This window comes from Sapajus apella, unplaced genomic scaffold, assembly GCF_009761245.1.
Source record: "Sapajus apella isolate SASKATOON/1434 unplaced genomic scaffold, GSC_monkey_1.0 scaffold73, whole genome shotgun sequence".
NCBI lineage: Eukaryota > Metazoa > Chordata > Mammalia > Primates > Cebidae > Sapajus > Sapajus apella.
In genome coordinates, this window is record NW_022437013.1 from 7,138,481 (window position 1) to 7,157,418 (window position 18,938).

The following is an 18,938-nucleotide window of genomic DNA, read 5'->3' on the forward strand; positions in this document are numbered from 1 at the left end:
GGTTGCAGTGAGCTGAGATGGCACCACTGCACTCCAGCCTGGGAGACAGAGTGAAACGCCATCTAAAAAAAACAAAAGTTTCAACAACCATTATCAGAAGGCTCTTAATTAATGAAATGTCCTCCAAAGGAAGCAAATATAAAGATTCCTTCATCATCAGCTGAACATCCTTAGTGAACCAAAACCAAAATAGCGCCAGCTCCCTCTATTAGGCACTTCCTTTAGGTCACTTATGTCCTTCACCAGGCAGATATCTTAAATGAGGCCAAGAAACAGACTTACCACCACACCCTTCTTCCTGCTCCCTTTGTTATCTGGAATTTCTAAGGACTCACTTGAACAATAGCAAAGATGGAAAGGATAAATGACACACCTCTCCCAATGTTCAGTTCTGTCCCAGGAAAATAACTCCGTGGCTTAGTGACTCACAAGGAAACACTAGCTGTTTCCTTCTTATGAGGGGCTTTGACGACTTGTCAGCCCTGCCATGAGCTTGCAGAGAGCATTTTAAGACCTGCAGGTTTGTTACTGAGTGTTCCCAAGGCTCAGCATCAAAGCTAAATCAACAGCAGCAAGTGATATTGCAGAGGTCTCCGAGAAAGTTTATAAAACCAATTTAACTCACCCCTTCCCAAATGTCTACAGATAAGGGCCTGAGCCAGCATCATCTGTCCGCAGCGTAGCATACATCCCCAACCAGCATCTGATGAAGGACCTGTTCCCCCTGTTGGCAAAAATGGAAGGGAATGAATTTGAGTTCCTCAAATTGCCCTTCCCCGAAACATCAGCATATTTGGGACTCACACAAGACAGGCCAATACATATACTCTGAAAAGTGAGGTGACAGATATACCCAGAGATCAAACAAGATTTGGGCATATGGTTGGAACTTGCAAACATAGTTCTGAGTTAATCAAAACAAGTTCTACAGCCAAACATAAAACAAGAAAATGAACTAAACATGTCCCTTATGCTTTCTGCTTGGAGACTTCTAGATATACATGCAATTTTGGTAGGTGACTGCCATGTATGAATAACACCCTTAGTCCATTCCATGTCATGAGCTGCCAGACCCAAACCTTGCCTTGTATAGCTCCCCTGCATGGCCCTGAAATTCTCTGGGAAGCCAGTTTTACTTAGGTAAAGAACAAATACTACCAAAGGCAATCACCAAAATGGTCAGAGAGATTTGGAAGGCTTGTGATTATTCTGAATATATACTATGAAGATCAAACAGCAAGAAAGACATTGTAAAATAGAGGAAAGATCCCTAGATGAGGCATCAGAAGACCAGGCTCTAGTTATCTAATCTAAGTTTCATCTATAGGCTGAGCATAATAGCACATACTCTGCCTACTATCAGTGGATATTGTAAGAACTGAGAGAATATCTGTGAAAGTGCTCTAGAACACACAGAAGATGATGTAAATACTTGATGTTATGAATATGATAATTTAAACTCATATTAATACATTAGAAATGTATCTTTAAAAGGTATAAAATTAGTTAATAAATGAAACAAGACAACAGGTTCCATTTTAAGAACACATTACGCAAAGAAAATCCCACATATGAGGCCAGGGTGAGCTCAATATACTTTTCTAAGGGGCCAATGAAATCAGATAACTTGGATGGCAGAGAGGTTATTTTGTATTGTTTTCTTTTCCCAGTGTGGAAGTGGAAAAATACGCTGTAAGAATGATCTCAGAAGGCTAACTTCAAATGGGGTCATCAACCTTGTAGGACAAGTGGGTCAAGGTGGTCACCCTTTCCTTTTGTTGTGGGGACTGAAGGAGAGTTGCTACAAGACAGGAAGGAGAGAGCCAATTTGTGAACTGGAAGGGGTGCCTTTTGGCTCTTGCTAATGCTGGGATTACAGGCCAGATCAGTATAGAAAAGATACAATGAGGCCCACATAAAGAAGAGATCATCTATTGCCAAAATATTGGCAGAGTAAAATTAGAAATGTTTTCCAGCCTTGCAAAGAACTCCTCAGCCAGAGAAAGTTCACAGTTCAGAACCACTGAGTACTAAAGATTGCTCTTTTGTTTGTTACTGACTGGCATATTTCTGGGGAGAGCAAAAAAAAAAAAAAAGTCTGTGTGACCTTCATTTTTGGCACTGAAGAGAAAAGTTGATTTCATTCTAGTTACTAGGTCCCATCCTGTATCAAAATTGGTCAGACAGGCTTCCTCTTAGGAGATTAGATTTCACCATTTGCAGGCCCTTTTCCTACATGGCCATGATACTAGGAAGTAGCCACCCTACTTGCAAATGTGTTGCATAGCCTCTATAGAGAGAGTATATTCACTTCACTTATTGAACTGTCCTTTTTTCTAGATGGCAGCTGGTAACAGCCTAGAATTAGTTCCAAGGAAACTACCGTAATTTGTTTCCCAATGGCAAGGTGCTTTCATGTCATAAGGGGAAAAAAAAAAAAGAAATTATTTTCTTTCTTTCAAGGCACAATTTTCTTTAATAATCAAGTAGTTCCACAAAGCTGTGTATTGTAGTTTAATAGCTATTATACAAATTAAAAGCTTATTTGATTTTTCCCTTTAATCTCAAAAGTATAACAAGTAATACCATCTGGTGCCTGAACACTTGGAGGTGGGGTCAAAAGTATACCGTCATAACCCCTTAATGCCATGGAGCTATATGTGAAATGATACTTTAGCAATGAAACTTTTGGATAATGTGTAAGATTTACCTAGTCCCCTAAATCAAATTCTTTGCCATGGTGAGGTGTTAATTCTGAGGTTTCTATGAAGTCACTGATAACTTCAGGCAAGCTATCCACAAGGAACAAAGCACGGTAAAACAAATGATATACCTACCAATTGGTGAAAATTTCCTTCTGTATGTAAACCATAGACGAGCACTTATATCAGACAACAGCTTAGATTTTTCTGTAATTAAATGTAAAATTAAAATTAAATCACCATATCTAAAAATACCTGCCTTTACTTCTGAGCAAGCTGCTAACTTAATTTCAAATAACCAGTCAATTCCATTATTATGGGGCTAGATTAATTCACAGGAAACCCAATCTCATTTTAGCCAAATTATTTCAGTATTTCTCCCAACCTATGGTTTGTCCAGAGCTACCTGACTGGAGTAATGACACTGGGTAGCTCATGTCATCTTTTCACTAAGTTCCACAGTCCCAGCAGTTATAAACACTGGGATCATTGCCAAAAGACGAGGAATAAGAAAATTAAGGATCCTAGAGAACCCACTAACAACACTATCAGCCCCAGCCTGCATGATGGTTGGTTGGATCTTGCATCAGCACCCATCGTCCCTTATCTAAAACTAGAGGTTTGGCTGGGCCCAATGGCTCACACCTGTAATCCCAGTGCTTTGGGAGGCCAAGCAGTGAGAGCACTTGAGGTCAGGAATTCGAGACCAGCCTGAGCAACATAGTGAGACCCTATCTCTACAAAAAAAAAAAAAAAAAATGAGGTGTGAGGATCACTTGAGCCCAAGAGTTCAAGGCTGCACTGAGCTATGATAACCACTGTACTCTAGCCTGGGTAACAGACAGAGAGACTCTGTCTCAAGCAAAACAAAACAAAACAAAAACTAGGGGTTGGTTTGTGTGTGTGCATGTGTGTCTGTGTCTGCATGCACACATGCATGTTTAAATAAAAAGGAAATGCCCTACTAAGCAAATTAGGTGTATAAGAAATGTATCTATAGTACCTAGTGCAACAGCACTTGTAATCTAAATGCATATATAAATATCACAAATGTTTTTGTGTCTTTTTTCAAAGCATGCTTTCTTGTATTTTATGACATAAATTTACTTTGATGGGCCATGAATATGGCTTCCACATTTTTATCTATACTTAGATGTGGCTGTCTTTCTTAGTCACCTCTCTCCCTCTTTTCAACATGTCTATATTGTATTCTGTATAAACTTATAGTCACTGCACTTAGGAAGAACAAAGGGAAATCCACTTTTAGCCAGTAGTTTCTATTTTCTCTTCCTTTTCTTTGGAGCAAATTGGAAAGTTGCGCTATCTGCATTTTCCCTCCCCTCCATGCCCCAGTGCCTATCACAGTCAGGGAAGCAGATGTATAATGGTTAAGAGTAATACATCCAAAGTCATACTTTGCTTTGGTTTGAACCCTGATTCTGCTACTTACCAGCTGTGTAACCCAGTTAACTTAACCCCTCTGAGCTTCAGTTTCCTCATCCATAAATGGGGAGAATAATAGTACCTACTTCATTGAGTTGTGAGTATTCAAAAGATAATACATGTAAAGTGCTTAGACAATGGTGACTGGTGTGCAGTGAACCTATGACAAATGTTAGCTGTTATATACCTAATCCTCTTAAATGTCCACACCCTCGCTCCTGCCTCTGACAGTCTTTATGCCCTGTGGCTTTTCGCTTGGGAAGTTGTATGGACATTTCAACATGATTTCACTTTGAGAGGCATTTCCCAACTTACTATTTGAATATGAGTGGATTTGGCAACCTGGGGGTTTCTGTTGTCATGAATGCAGAATTAGAAGAGATCCCCTCCAATCCCATCATTTTAAGTACCAGTGAAAAAAGTTAAGATCCAGAAAAATAAAGTGATTTACCTGAGTTAGAAGAGTCTGAATACAAAAGGCCTCCTAATCGCTAGCTCCAGGCTCTCTTTACTGTTCACAATTCTCCAATCAAAATAATGAAGCCAGGCTCAGGAGGAGCTGGACAATGCCTAACTTCCTCTCCTGCCTTTTCATCAGCCTCTTCCTGTTCCTTCCTCCACACTAAGCGAGGGCCTCTGAAGAGGATGTCTCCTCAGAAAGATACAAATCTCAGAACTGCCTCTTTCCAAGCTCTGGCTTTATTTGGGTGCTGGGTTGTTAGCAGCTTCAAGTTAAAAGGTCTTTCTTTCCCAATCTATAAGAATGCAATGGTAAGGAAGAAAATTCAAGCCTTCTTTCCACCTAGCTGCAGTGGCTAAAAGTTCCATACAAAATCAGAATAAACTGAGACAGTGTTATAGTCAACAAAAGATCTAAAACATTAGAAAAACTTCATAGGTCTGATATTGTTTCTGAGCTCTATGGGTTGTCTAGAAGCCCCTAGGTGTTTTTATCTAGCCAGACAAGCATGTGAGAATAATAAATATGTAGCCCAGTCAGAAAAGGCTAGAGACTGGTTAGTGATATCAGGAGCAGGTCAGTGTTTTTTGAAACTCAAAGTTTCTAGAATTTGGGGATTCTATTTATGGAAATGAATAAAAATTTATTACTTGTGCAAATTGTGCAAACACATACAACCATGTAAACATACTACTGGGGCCTTGGAAGGGGCCTGTCCAAGCAAAAGTCCTGAGGCTTAAGCTCCGTTGACTATGGGGTAAATCTACCTCACACTAGCATTAACACTGAGCAAGGCAATGCTCTGCCAACCCAAGGAGAAAAAGTACAAACCCTGAACCTCAGATGCCCACTTCATCTGGGTTCTTACAGACAAATGCTACCAAATCTTACCTGTTTTAAGGAGATGCTGCTTCCCTAAGATCCATACCAGCTCATCTGTATTTGGATATTCTTCTAGGTACTCAGTGAAAATAGTAATCTGGTTTTCATACTTAGATAAAACTGAAAGAAAAGGAAAGAAACTTAAGCAAAATTTAATAGAAGGGGCTCTGTGGTTGACTATTACCTTTGTCCTGAAGGTGAAAGTTCAGCAGCTTGAATCTAATGGAAGCAATTCCTTTTCCTTAAGCAACAAAGACACTCACAAGACCTCAAAATCCTTTAGCTGAAGGATTTCCTCTTGAACATCTCTTTTGACCTTCCCTTTCTCCAGGTAACACCATCTCTAAAAAATCATTTGGCCACAGTTACTTCAAAACAGTTTATACCATGAGGTCTTCTTTGTAAACAGCCAATTATCGAGCTTCCCCTAGTCTGAGTGTATTGAGGTGCTATAATAGCTGCATACCTAACTCCTGCCCATGTCACAGGGAATATCATGAGGTTTGTATTGGGAGGGTTCTAGTGGCCAGTGGCTTGAAGGTACTGTGACAAGCCTGAATGTTTGTACAACTGTGAATATGGTAATATTTTAGCTGGAAGACCAGATGTTTTCATAGTATTTTTATTTGCCATTATATTCACATATGGCTTCTGCAAAGAAAGCTCTTGAAGTTGATGGTAAATATAACTTGTTCTTGGTATTCAAAGATGACTATTAAGATATAATAAGAAATACATATTTTAGTTTCTATCCCTGTTTTCTGGCACGGAGCTCCTAAAACTCTTGTTATGGTGATACGGATGCTATATGCATCTTTTGTTCTGAAATTTGGCCTTTCTCCCTGGTTCCAGACACATAGCTCCTAATGAATTTCCTGGGTGATAAGAGCATCTTCTGTTATAATGAGGTATCTCTTGGTGGGTTTCTGGATGGAGGCTTACTACCAGAAAGACCAAGCCATGATTAGAATGCTTGGAACTTTCAGTCTCAACCCCCAACCTTTGGGAAGAGTGGAGACTGAATCAAAAATTGATCATTCCTACATGATCAATCCTTCATAAAAATCCCTAGACTGTGAGATTTGGAGAACTTCTGGGTTGCTGAGTATGTGGAGGTGTCTGGAGGGTGGTGTGCCTAAAGAGGGCATGGTTGCTCTCTGCCCCTTTCCACATGCCTTGCCCTATGCATCTCTTCCATCTGGCTGTCCATCTATATGCTTTGTGATGTTTTTTATAACAAATGGGTAATCATAACAAAGTGTTTCCCTGAGTTCTGTGAGTCATCCTAGCAAATTATGGAACATGAGAAGGGGGTCACGGGAACCCCAATTTATAGCTTGTCAGTCAGAAGCACATATAGCTGGAACTTATTACTGGTATCTGAAGTGGGAGCAGCCTTGTAAGACTGAGCTGTCAGCCTATGGAATCTTACTCTAACTCCAGATAGGTATTGTCAGAATTGAATTAAATTATAGGACACACTATTGGTGTCTGCTGGAGAATAGCATGGAATGTAGTATCAGAAGAATTGAGTGGTGAGTGTCAGAGTAGAAAACAGTTTGTTTTTTCCTATCTCATACAACTGTGGTTATCTCTGAACATAAAGTATCCCCCAAAATATAACTAAACCTCATTAGTTCACAGGCCATGCTTTTCAAAGTTATGACCATGCAATATGGGAGGAGTTAAAATTCAAATTCACTTTTGTACCCCCTGTGGGGAAAAGGTCTGCTAAAACACTCAAGATTGACTTATGAAGGGGTCTCATCTCCAAAGTTCTTCATAACTAACATTCTGAGAGAGGCCAGGCATGGTGGCTCATGCCTGCAATCCCAACATTTTGAAAGGCCGAGGTGAGAGGATTGCTTGAGGTCAGCAGTTCAATACCACCCTGGCCAACACAGTGAGACCCCGTTTCTTCAAAAAAATAAATAAAAAATAATAATTTTCTGAGAGAAATTATATTTTAAACAGTAAATATATTTCTAAGCCAGCTCACAAAACCTATTTTAATCTGTAACTAGAAAATTTAAATTGATAGTCTATTTCATCATTTATGGTGCTATTTCTATGAGAAAATATATTTCAAGTTCAAAGCTAATATACCCAAACACACATCTCTCAGCTCGTGGGGGCTCCTCAGCCCCTATGGAGAGGGGAGCACAGAGAAAGTAGGGGCCCATTTGTATAACTACAAGTAGCTGCAGAGATTCTCTAAAAGAAATCCCTAAGAGCCCTATGGGTAGAGTTTCCTCTACAAATGGCATTGTGGGATATGTCTAACTCATTTAAAAGGATAAATTATTTTATTTTGTTTTGTTTTTGTTTTCTAAGGCATGGGTATGTTGTTTTCATACAAATAAATGCTCCTAAATATAAATGAGTCTCTTCTGATCAAGTAAATATTTTGCTGGAAGTTGAAATTATAATTTGTACAAAGCCCTTTTAGAAACACAGCTAACCAGGGATATTACCTTTCATAAAATATCTTACAGAATTCCAGTCATTCAGGGTTAGCCTTTCTCCTCAACATATTTTAATTATTAAGATGATAGTCTCTGCAGTGTTTCAAGTCAAAAGAAGCTAGAAACAGCCATTTTGTTCCCCAGTGAAAATTCATCACTACCAAATCTGCCAGGGAGCCTGTGCCATCTTAGCCTCTCTGCTGCTGGCCTTAGCCCCTGGCCCATGCCCAGGAAATACCAGGCTAAAAATGATCATCCAGGTCAGGTCATCCCCAGAAGGTGGTGGACTGAGGCAAAGCAAATCACACTGTGTACCTCCCCACCCTACCCTCTACCCCTCACAGGCAGGAGAAATCCATTTTAAGTGAACATCCAGTGTAGTCTAAACAGAGAAAGAAAATCAGAAAATAAGTAACTTGAGTAGAGTGTGGGAAAAGGGCAACCTCTCTGACATTGTCTTGGTGGGGGTGAGGAAGGGTGGCATTGGATAAATGTACAGCATGTATGCATATAAGCCTTGGGTCTTTTTTTAGTACTGGCCAAAGAAAACCATTTCTCTATTGCCAACCCTGTCTCAGTGAGTCACTGGCCAGTTATCTGGTCTAATTAGCAAAGCCCTTTAAAGCCTGTGACAACTGCCCTGCTTCATTCGGGATGGCTCTGATCAAAATGGCAGCCAAAGAATTTTACTCTTGCACCTCACTCCCTCTCAGGCCTAGCTAAGCCAGCAAGAAGGTCATTACAAGTCTCTATATTTCTTGATTCTTCTCTTAGAAGATAGACACCCTGAATGCAGTACGTCAGGCTACGGCCATCCCTGAATCAAGGCTACATGTATGGAACAAATGAAAGAACAGAAAACGAAATTAACAGAAGCAAAAAGCAGTGACATGGGAAGATTATGTACATGGGGGTCTAGGGAGGAAAGAGGAACAGGTCCTACACAGGGTGAACTCAGACAGATGAAAAAGCAATCTGCGAAGCAGATGAATACAGAAGTGAAATATCATTTCCAATATAATTACTTCTGATTAATAGCAATACGTGTGTTTTAAATTTTTCACAAACTACCTTTGTCTTGCCTTTAAAAATAAACAAACCAGATATCAGGCTGATATGAGTTCCCTGCCTTTTCAGCCTGTTTAAAGAGATAGGGACTATATAGGCAGAGCTACAAATTTATAACCTGGTGGACCAAGAATTAGTTTTTAGAAGGTCTCAGGGACAACAGGCTTCACCCTGTTCCACTTGACTTTAATAATAATTATTGTACTGAAGTCTCTGCTGGGTTAGCTTAGTGGCCAGCTCATAATTAGACAAAGATTTCCTTAAATTCCTGGAATCAAAAAGCCTCCCAGTCTTGGCCAAGAGCCTCTGTGTACATGTTGGGGCACGTCTTCAACACTCAGCCATACAGTTGATAACTGCCTTTGTCCTCACTTTCTGCTCATGCAGAGCTCAGGATCAGCTAGAGTGACAGCCTAGGACCTAATGAGGTCTTTCCCAAGCATGTGCACAGCTCTATGCACACATGTGGTCTTGTAGATTCCCAGGAATATGCCCAAGCTTTCCAAAGCTCCAGGAATCTCATTCCCCAGCTTTTTCTTTGAAGCTTTGTGGTTAGCTGGAAATGTTATCCATTGCTTCAGGCAGCTGAGAAGTTAATTGATTGCCTCTAATCGTTTTCCAAAAGCAAGACCCTAGGGAAAAGGCTTTCTGTAGCTCTGTGTCAGGCCAAATAAATACAGTCTTACAAGTAGGGGTCTTCTGAGGGAACTCCAGACGGATTTAATAATGACAATTCTCTAGAAATGAGACTCTAAAGGAGTTCCAACCCTATTCTATCTCCTCTGGTGGCTGCCAGGCTGCTGGTTTTCCCTGTGATTGCAGGCTATTGATTTTGAAGGCTACTGCAGAGCCAGAGAGAAAGGGATGAGAAATGGTGAATGAAAATATTAATACCAGAAAGCTCACTGTTCTTATCAACATGCAGCCATTTTTCTTGAATAAATGTTCCCTGGATTGCTGCAAGCCTTCAGTTCATTTCTAGAATTCTGAAAAAGTTGATTCTATTTCTGCCAGTTTTTTCATTGTTATTATGGAGGGAATTTTCAGAGGTTCTTACTCTGCCATTTTTGCTGATGTCTTACTTTAATAATATGGTTTCCGGCAATTGACTACATTTCTAAGGGTTATTTTGGAAAATTGCATATAAATGAGAAAATCACTTTGAAAAACAAATTTTCTGACAAGGCTTAACAAAAACACTTATACCTCATGACATGGATTTCAGTCAATTTATCCTAGATTCTGTGGAGCTGTGCCAAAGAAAGCAGCACCACAAACTCTCTAAAGTGAAATCAAAAGGCCATAGGATCTCAGGGCCAGGAGGGGCCTGACATATAGCATAACCTCCTTGTAGGTCTTTCAATTCTAACAGTATGCCACGACACTGCTGTTGCGAAAACAGCCTTCTCAGCAATGCATACATATTTAACATACTGTCAAATCACATCTTCAAAAACTTGGAACAACATCCATGGGGGATAGGTATGGTCATGGCTAAATATTCATTCATATTTCATTCCTTAAACTTTACAGAGTACCTACTATATGTTAAGTATAGAAGGTAAAACATCAGTGAGATACAGTCTCCATCCTCCAAAAGCCTTTTAATCTAGTGGAGAGGCTAGGTCTGGAAACAACTAACAGAAGTGCAATAAGTGAAAGGAAAGTGATGTGGAAGACAGGGAAAGAAACGGAAATAAATACAGTAATTAATTCCAACTAGGGGCGGATAGGCTTTCTACAACCTAGAAAAGGTGGCATCAAAACTGAGCCTTAATGGAAATAAGATATAAGTGGTAAGGGGGAAGGGAGGAAATTCCTGACTGAGGGAACACCAAAAGGACTTGGCAGGCAACTGAGTGTAGGGTGGGGCAGGGGACAGTGAGAGAAAGAGAGTCAAAAATAACTCGCAGTTTTCAAGTATGGGTGATAAAATGGTGGCAGGAAACCATGGGGGTGGGTAGGGAGATAATACATTTGGTTTAGCCAGAATCTGTTGGACTCAATGGATTTGCAGGAAGAGGTTTAAAAAACAGCGAAGGGAAAGTCAAGATGCACAGTGCTTTTGAAGAAAGACATGGTAGATGGCGGGTTAATTAGCAGGGCCTAGGAAAGCAACAAGACAGCTAGAAGACCATGGATCTGGCCCAGCCTGCAACATACCTGCATCCCCTTCCCCCTCAGTTCACTTACTCCCCTGTTCGTCCCCAGCCACTGCTCACCTGTGCACAGTTCCTGTCCCATCTTCATTTGTCTTCCTCCCTATGACCTGCTTTTCTGACAACCAAGAACTTAGAAAACAGAAGATTGGGCAACAATTCTTAGCATTCCAAGTGGATTTTCACAATCAAAACAGCAAGTTTTCTTGAACTTACTCAGCAAATCACATTCTACCAATGTTAGGTTGTCAAATAATGCAAAAGACATGAATGACTTCTCTATAGACTGGTATAAACTCTGATTTCCTAAGACAACAGTGTAATTTTCAAACTTACATTAGAGAATCTTAACCGAAGAGTTATCATTTAGCTAGAGAGGACTTTATGAGATTCTATTTAACTGACTGGTGTCAGCAGTAGTGGAGCAGAGGAGGCTGCACTTGATACATTTTAGGGCAAGTCAGCCAAGTAACCAGTCTAGTTAGCAAGGGACAGTTGTTAAGTGATAAGACTCTGGTTTTCAAGTAAAAAATTAATCAGGCCATAGATAATTTGGCCCCACAAAATATGACATTTCTTAGAGATTTCAGTAAATTCATCCTACTGACATAATGGTAATCCCACTGACAAATGTAATGCAAAATTGGGCTATTTCTATGTTTTCTTTGAAGTGATACTTTTGAAAAGCTTATTCCCTTTTTAAGTGTATTTTTTCTTGTTGTTTTCACTTAGTGATAAATTGCTGCCTGCTGTCTGCTGACTGAAATGCATTTGGAAACGTCCATGGGGAAATGAGTTTCCTATATACAAACTGGTCAGGAATGTACCTAACACATACACAACTGCATCTCAGAACTGCTGCCTCCTTTTGCCTTTGCTAGGATAGCTCTGCTCTTTTTTGATAGACTCCATTTCCAGAAGAATGAAAAGACTAGCTTTGAGAGGCGAGTCTAAATGCCTCTGTGATAACAAGGTGCTGCTCAGAAGATGCCAGCACCTTTACTTTGTAAAGGCTATCATTTTTGTTGATAAGGCATACAGAAAGGGTAGCACACTGGAAATACTGATGAAGAAAAATACTTGATTGGCGATATAATTCAAGACTTGAGGCACCTTTTTCCACAAACTGAGGTGAGAATCACCTTAATTCTTCAACAGGTTTTGTTCTTTAGAATCAACCTGCTAGTCAGTTGTTACTGGGTAACTGGAGGAAAGCATGACTGAATTCCCAAGGAGGACCGTTTCACATTACTGCCACTGCCAAGTCATGCAGTGGGTTAAAAGTAAGCTTCCATGGTACTGTATCTTTGATTTTGGACAGTAAACCAAACTAAAAAGCAGCAATACTCAAATACTGAGCTCATGGCTCATTTAGGAATCAAGATACCATGAAAATATTTAGTCGAAATGAATAGTGTGTCAAGTTATTTTTCACTAGTATCTAGCATGGTGAGGAGAAGGATGAAAAGGAAAGGGACGAGGAGGAAACGGCTTTATCCCTCTTGGAAATAGCTCTATTCTAGGAACCCCAAAATTTATGTTCTAGTCCTACCGTGCCACTTAATATATGACCTTAGAAAATCTACTGCACTTCTCTGGGCCTCAGATTCTCCATCTATAAAATGAGCAATGTGTTTTTCAAACAGCATATCCTAATTTATCAGTGGTTTGTGAAATCTGTATAGGATGTAATCAGCATTTTTAAAAAATGAAATTGAATAGAAAAGATCAGTGTATTGCAGATAATAAGTATTGTTTCATGAAACTTGTTTGTGTGTATAAAAACTAGGCTGCAATGTAAAATATATTTCTCATTGTGTTGTTATGATAAAAGAAAAAAGCTAGAAAGCCACAGGTCCAGACCTAAACTGTCCAATACGGTAGCCACTAGTCACATGCAGCTGTTTAAATTAATTAAAATGAAAGACAAAAATTCAGTTCCTCAGTCACACTAGCCACATTTCAAGTACTCAATAGCTATGTGTGGTTGGTGGTTACCATATTGGATAGCACAGATACAGAACAGTTTCAGAATCTCAGATAGTTTCACTGGACAGTTTTATTATAAGGATTTTTCTATGGTTCTGTAGTAGGTGGAGGCCAGTTGGGTTGTTAGGAGGAGTAACGCGAGCCCTAGGAAGAGATGTGTTCACTTGTCTTCTCTTAAGAGAGTCCGTATGTGAACCTCTAAATAAATGAACCAATAATTATTTGTTAAGTTTCAAACTTGGTTCTGTGAGGAATACAAAGGAAGCATCCTCATAAACATTCACTGGATATTAAATGAACCAGCGAAGGCATCATAATATCATAATTGAATTAAAGATAGGAAACTTATGTAAAAGACAGAACTAATAATAAAGAGTAATGTAAAGGCAAGTTTTAATAACTAAGTGCTGTCAAAATGCACAAAAGGACAAAATTGAGGAGCACTGGAGTCATCAGGGAAGATTTTAAGGAGGCAGTAGGATTTGGACTGGTCTTTAAATCATTCCTTTAATTTGGATGACCAGAGACAAGAGGGGAGAATGTTCCAGATGAGGGGAACACAATACATTTATAGGAATTGGAGAGTGGGGTAGATTCTGTGGCATATTGAGAAATGAGATGAGAGAGTTGGCATGGGACTAGATTCTGGAAGGTATAAAGCCAGCCAGTGGAGTCCAACTCTTGGTAAAGCTATTGACAGTTTTCAGAGCACTTTCACATGATTCTGGAGACAGCTCCTTGAGAGGGACAGGGCAGGGACCATTACCTCCATTTTAGAGTTGAGGGAACTGAGTCTCAGAGAGGTGATGTAATTTGCCCAAGATCATACAGCTAGTGAGCAGGATAATCAAGATTCAAAGCCAGTTAATATTACTCTCCATCTAGTATTCTTCCCCCTATACATTGCTGTTATGAAAAAAGCTGGACTCCAGGCACAGGAGACAAGAAGAACAATGAGAAATTTGTTGCATCAATCCAGGCATAAAGTGTTGAAGACCTGGCCTACAGTGGCAAGAAACCAGATGCTCTGGTTATATAACACACTATAAAACAAACTGACAATGCAGTACCTGCTGTTTATAGGGGACAATAAGAGCAGACAGTCTGAGGTTAGAAGATTATAGTTATGTTTAACTGGAAGTGATCTAAACTACTCCCAGAGGAATAAATATTAACAATATAATTCATATACTATGTCCAGACTTTTCCAGAGAGCTGAAAGCAATGTTTTGGACATGGTTCCTTCGCAAACAACACTATATATGTCTATGCATTATTATGAGGCACTTCTGTCTTGGTAGTGTTTCTTTCCCCTGTCAATTTTAATTTTCATTTTTCAGAACTAATTGGTCATATGATCTGTTACCTCATCTAGATTTCCAGTGAGAAAAGACAGGTGCAAAAAGGTAAAAGAGCTAAATGCCTTAGGGTTTTTCCACACTACTCACCAAAACTATTGGCTTAGCAATTATTTAGTTAATAATGATTTACTAAAATATGTCATTGTCAGACTAATGTTAACAGATCTCTCTGCTGTTGACACAAATGCTGAAAATCTTCCATGGGCTTCCAAGACTGGTCCACCTGACAGGAATCAAATACAAACTCATCAACATGGCACTTAAAGCCCTCTCTAATAAGGCCAACTTCCTACATTTCCAGTTGTTTCCCACTACTAATTACTCCTTCATAATATCTACTCTTTTCAGCCAAAATAAAACATAATATGGAGGAGATTCTATCTTTGCTCATTCATGTTTTACTTGCCCTTAAATCCCACCTCAAATGCTCCTTTCGTGATGAATCTTTCTTCCTCAGTTTTCCCAACAAGGAGTATTTGCTCCTTCTGAACATCGGTAGTCCTTTATTTATACCTCTTTTATGACACTGAGAAATTGGTACTTCAGATTATTGTTATTTGTGGACATGTTATCTCTCTGCTATTGAAATGAACTAATTAAAGTCTCAGTCGATGTAGCATTCATCTCTCTATCCTCTACAGCTCTTGTCATAGTGCCTTGCAATAAGTCCTTTCCTAAGGTTTAACATTTATTGAATGAATCGGTAGAGAAAAAAAAAAGCCTAAAAGCTGGTTTATATGTCCATCCATCCAAACATCAATTTGACAATCCTTTACTGAGTGCCTATCATGTAACCAGCACTGTGCTAGGCCTTAGGGGTAGCAACATATTTTAGTAATTCTGAGCCCTTTGAGAAGAAAGATGCAGTATGTGATGAGTATCTGTACAGGGGGCTAAGGAAGAATAGAAGAGGGTCATCTAAGCCAATCTGAGGCACAAAGGAGGCTGTGGAAAGAAAGCTAATGGCAGCACTCAACCTTACAAAATGAGTGAGAGTTAAGCAAATTGAAGTACATTCCAGACAGAGAAAGCTTGTACCAAACACAGAAGGCTAAGAGACTGTGGAATTAGTGATGCTGTACGGGGACTGGCAAGAGTTGAGTCTGGAGAGGAAGGTGAAGCCAGGAGATGCTGGCCTTGGCAGCCTTGGTCAGAATTCTGGACTTAAGCCAGGCTTCACGGGGCTCCTAAAGGGTTTCTGATACACCCAAAGTCCAGTCTGGGTATCCTGCAATTTGCAGAATAGAAGTGGGGTGCCAACTAGTCACCTAGAAACAAATCCTAGCTCTTTGAACATTCATCATCAAATTAAATTCTGTTAAAGAAACAAAGACCAGAAGTGACTCTCTTTGTCGAGGAGGATGTTAATTAAGGTGGTTCTCTATCTCACAGCATGTGAAGTGTTACAACAGCAGTGGAGAAGTACAGACTCTTTTCCAGAAAGAGTACTCTTTGGACAACTTTCCCAGTTTTCTCCTGGGTTTACAACCACCTCACCCTCTTCCCATACCACAGGAATTTTCCCCATACCCTTTCAACATCACACTTCATTAGTAAATGTTGCCAGCAGACATGTGATGTTTAAAAATTCTTTACCTTAGAAGTAATGTAAAATTATACTGCCAGAGTTAAGTTTTTCGATTACATAAAATTACACATGTACCTTCGCTTTCAAAACAAAAGACGTATTCCAAGTTAATCCTAAGGCACATCTCTGTAAAGTGAATCTGATTTTCCAATGTTATTTTAAGATCATTTGAGCTACATTGCCCATCCAAAAAAGATACACCTTGCAATTAAATGGCTCCTCATCCCTGATGTTCACTGTATGTACCAGACATCAGGAAAATAAATATCTACTCACAAATGTGAAAGATCCACCCCACTGCCTGAAGCAAAAATACTCTCTAATGTCTAACAGACAGGGAATCTTGACCTGCTAAACAAAATACAAACCCATTTTCATCTCCAACAGTGGCTCTTCATAAAGTGGGTTTTCTTATAAGATGCTTAGCCATCAGTTCCTTCATTAATAACTTTCTAAGTTAAAATGTTTTTTATTGTACCTACCTTAGTGACTCTACTTCTAGATTTATATTCAAGAAAAATGAGTGCTTATGTCCACCAAGAGATAAGATGTCCATAGCAATTTTTATTCATGATTTTAAAAAACCTAGAAACAACCCAAATGTCCATCAACAGGGAAATGGATTAAAAACTTTGTGGTGTACCATACTTTGGAATGCTGTATAGCAATGGAAAAGAACTGAATCTCACAGATATCATTTTAAACAAAAGAAGCCAGATGCAAAATAGTAGATACAGTATGACTCAATTTATATAAAGTTTGAAACCAGGCAAAATGAATCTATGATGACAGTGGTCAGAATAGATGTTACATTTGGGAGGTGGTATTACCTGGGAGGAGGCAAAAGAGAACCTTCTGAGGGACCAGAAATGTCTATAACTTTGATCAGTGTGGAGTTAACACATACAAAAAATTTTATTGAACTATGCATTTAAAATTTGTGCATTTTACTGCCTGTAAGAATACCTTCATTAAAGAAAAAAAAATGGTAAGTCTCTATACTAGATTTATTTCTGGTATAGACTGGCAATATAGATCAAAATTATACTAACCACAATCTATTCTTTCTTTATCAGAAGTAGAGATATAGTTCTGAACTTATCCCACCCCTCACTACACACACACACACACACACACACACACACACACACACATACACACACACATGCATATATGCACACATGCACACACGCACCAAATCTAAATGCAGGCAGTTAGGGGCCTCAAATATTATCTATAAGGCTAACTTATTAGATTTTTCCATTTATAGCATTGCAGAATGCTACCTTTGCTGTAACTACAAATTTACCAATTCATTAATTGTTCTTTTCTACTACAGCATTAGATGATCTTCATCACATAAATACATTGAGTCTGTTAAAAAAAAATCTATAAACATAATCCATCACATAAACAGAACCAAAGACAAAAACCACATGATTATCTCAATAGATGCAGAAAAGGCCTTCGACAAAATTCAACAGCCCTTTATGCTAAAAACACTTAATAAACTAGGTATCGACGGAATGTATCTCAAAATAAGAAAAGCTATTTATGGCAAACCCACAGCCAATATCATACTGAATGGGAAAACACTGGAAGCATTCCCTCTGAAAACTGACACTAGACAAGGGTGCCCTCTCTCACCATTCCTACGCAACATAGTATTGGAAGTTCTAGCCAGAGCAATCAGGAAAGAAAAAGAAATAAAGGGTATTCAATTAGGACAAGAGGAAGTCAAATGGTCTCCATTTGCAGACAGCATGATTGTATATTTAGTAGACCCCATCGTCTCAGCCCAAAATCGCCTTAAGATGATAAGCAACTTCAGCAAAGTCTCAGGATACAAAATCAATGTGCAAAAATCACAAGCATTCCTATACACCAATAACAGACAAACAGAGAGCCAAATCATGAGCGAACTCCTATTCACAATTGCTACAAAGAGGATAAAATACCTAGGAATACAACTAACAAAGGACATGAAGGACCTCTTCAAGGAGAACTACAAACCACTGCTCAAGGAAACAAGAGAGGACATAAACAGATGAAAAAACATTCCATGCTCATGGTTAGGAAGAATCAATATTGTGAAAATGGACATACTGCCCAAAGTAATTTATAAATTCAACGCTATCCCCATCAAGCTACCATTGACCTTTTTCACAGAACTGGAAAAAAACACTTTAAACTTCATATGGAACCAAAAGAGGGCCTGCATAGCCAAGACAATCCTAAGCAAAAAAGAACAAAGCTGGAGGCATCAAGCTACCTGACTTCAAACTATACTATAAGCCTACAGTAATCAAAACGGCATGGTTCTGAAAACAGACATATAGACCAATGGAACAGAACAGAGGCCTCAGAAGTAATGCCACACATCTACAACCATCTGATCTTTGATAAACAAGACAAAAACAAACAATGGGTAAAGGATTCCCTGTTTAACAAATGGTGTTGGGAAAACTGACTAGCCATGTGCAGAAAGCAGAAACTGGACCCCTTCCTTATACCTTATACAAAAATTAACTCCAGATGGATTAAATATTTAAACCTAAGACCTAACACCATACAAACCCTAGAAGAAAACCTAGGCCACACCATTCAGGACATAGACATGGGCAAGGACTTCATGACTAAAACGCCAAAAGCAATGGCAACAAAAGCCAAAATAGACAAATGGGATAGAATTAAACTTAAGAGCTTCTGCACAGCAAAAGAAACGATCATTAGAGTGAACCAGCAACCAATAGAATGGGAAGAAAAATTTTTGCAAGCTACCCATCTGACAAAGGGCTAATATCCAGAATCTACAAAGAAC

General features: G+C 39.2%; 1 protein-coding gene across 7 annotated transcripts in view; it reads right to left on the bottom strand.

The window, feature by feature from the left end:
* Positions 1 to 18,938, bottom strand: part of ATG4A (autophagy related 4A cysteine peptidase) — a 66,015-nt gene that overhangs the window by 18,649 nt on the left and 28,428 nt on the right. For 4 of the 7 annotated variants that reach the window (XM_032250878.1, XM_032250877.1, XM_032250879.1 and 1 more), the window contains exons 2-4: positions 5,497 to 5,607; positions 2,838 to 2,909; positions 626 to 724 (exon numbers count right to left, since the gene is read on the bottom strand). In XM_032250878.1, the coding sequence (XP_032106769.1) occupies positions 626 to 724; positions 2,838 to 2,909; positions 5,497 to 5,607 (282 nt within the window). Of the gene's footprint in view, positions 1 to 625; positions 725 to 2,837; positions 2,910 to 4,596; positions 4,901 to 5,496; positions 5,608 to 18,938 lie in introns of all 7 variants that reach the window. The other 3 variants (XM_032250881.1, XM_032250883.1, XM_032250882.1) reach the window with 1 other exon arrangement.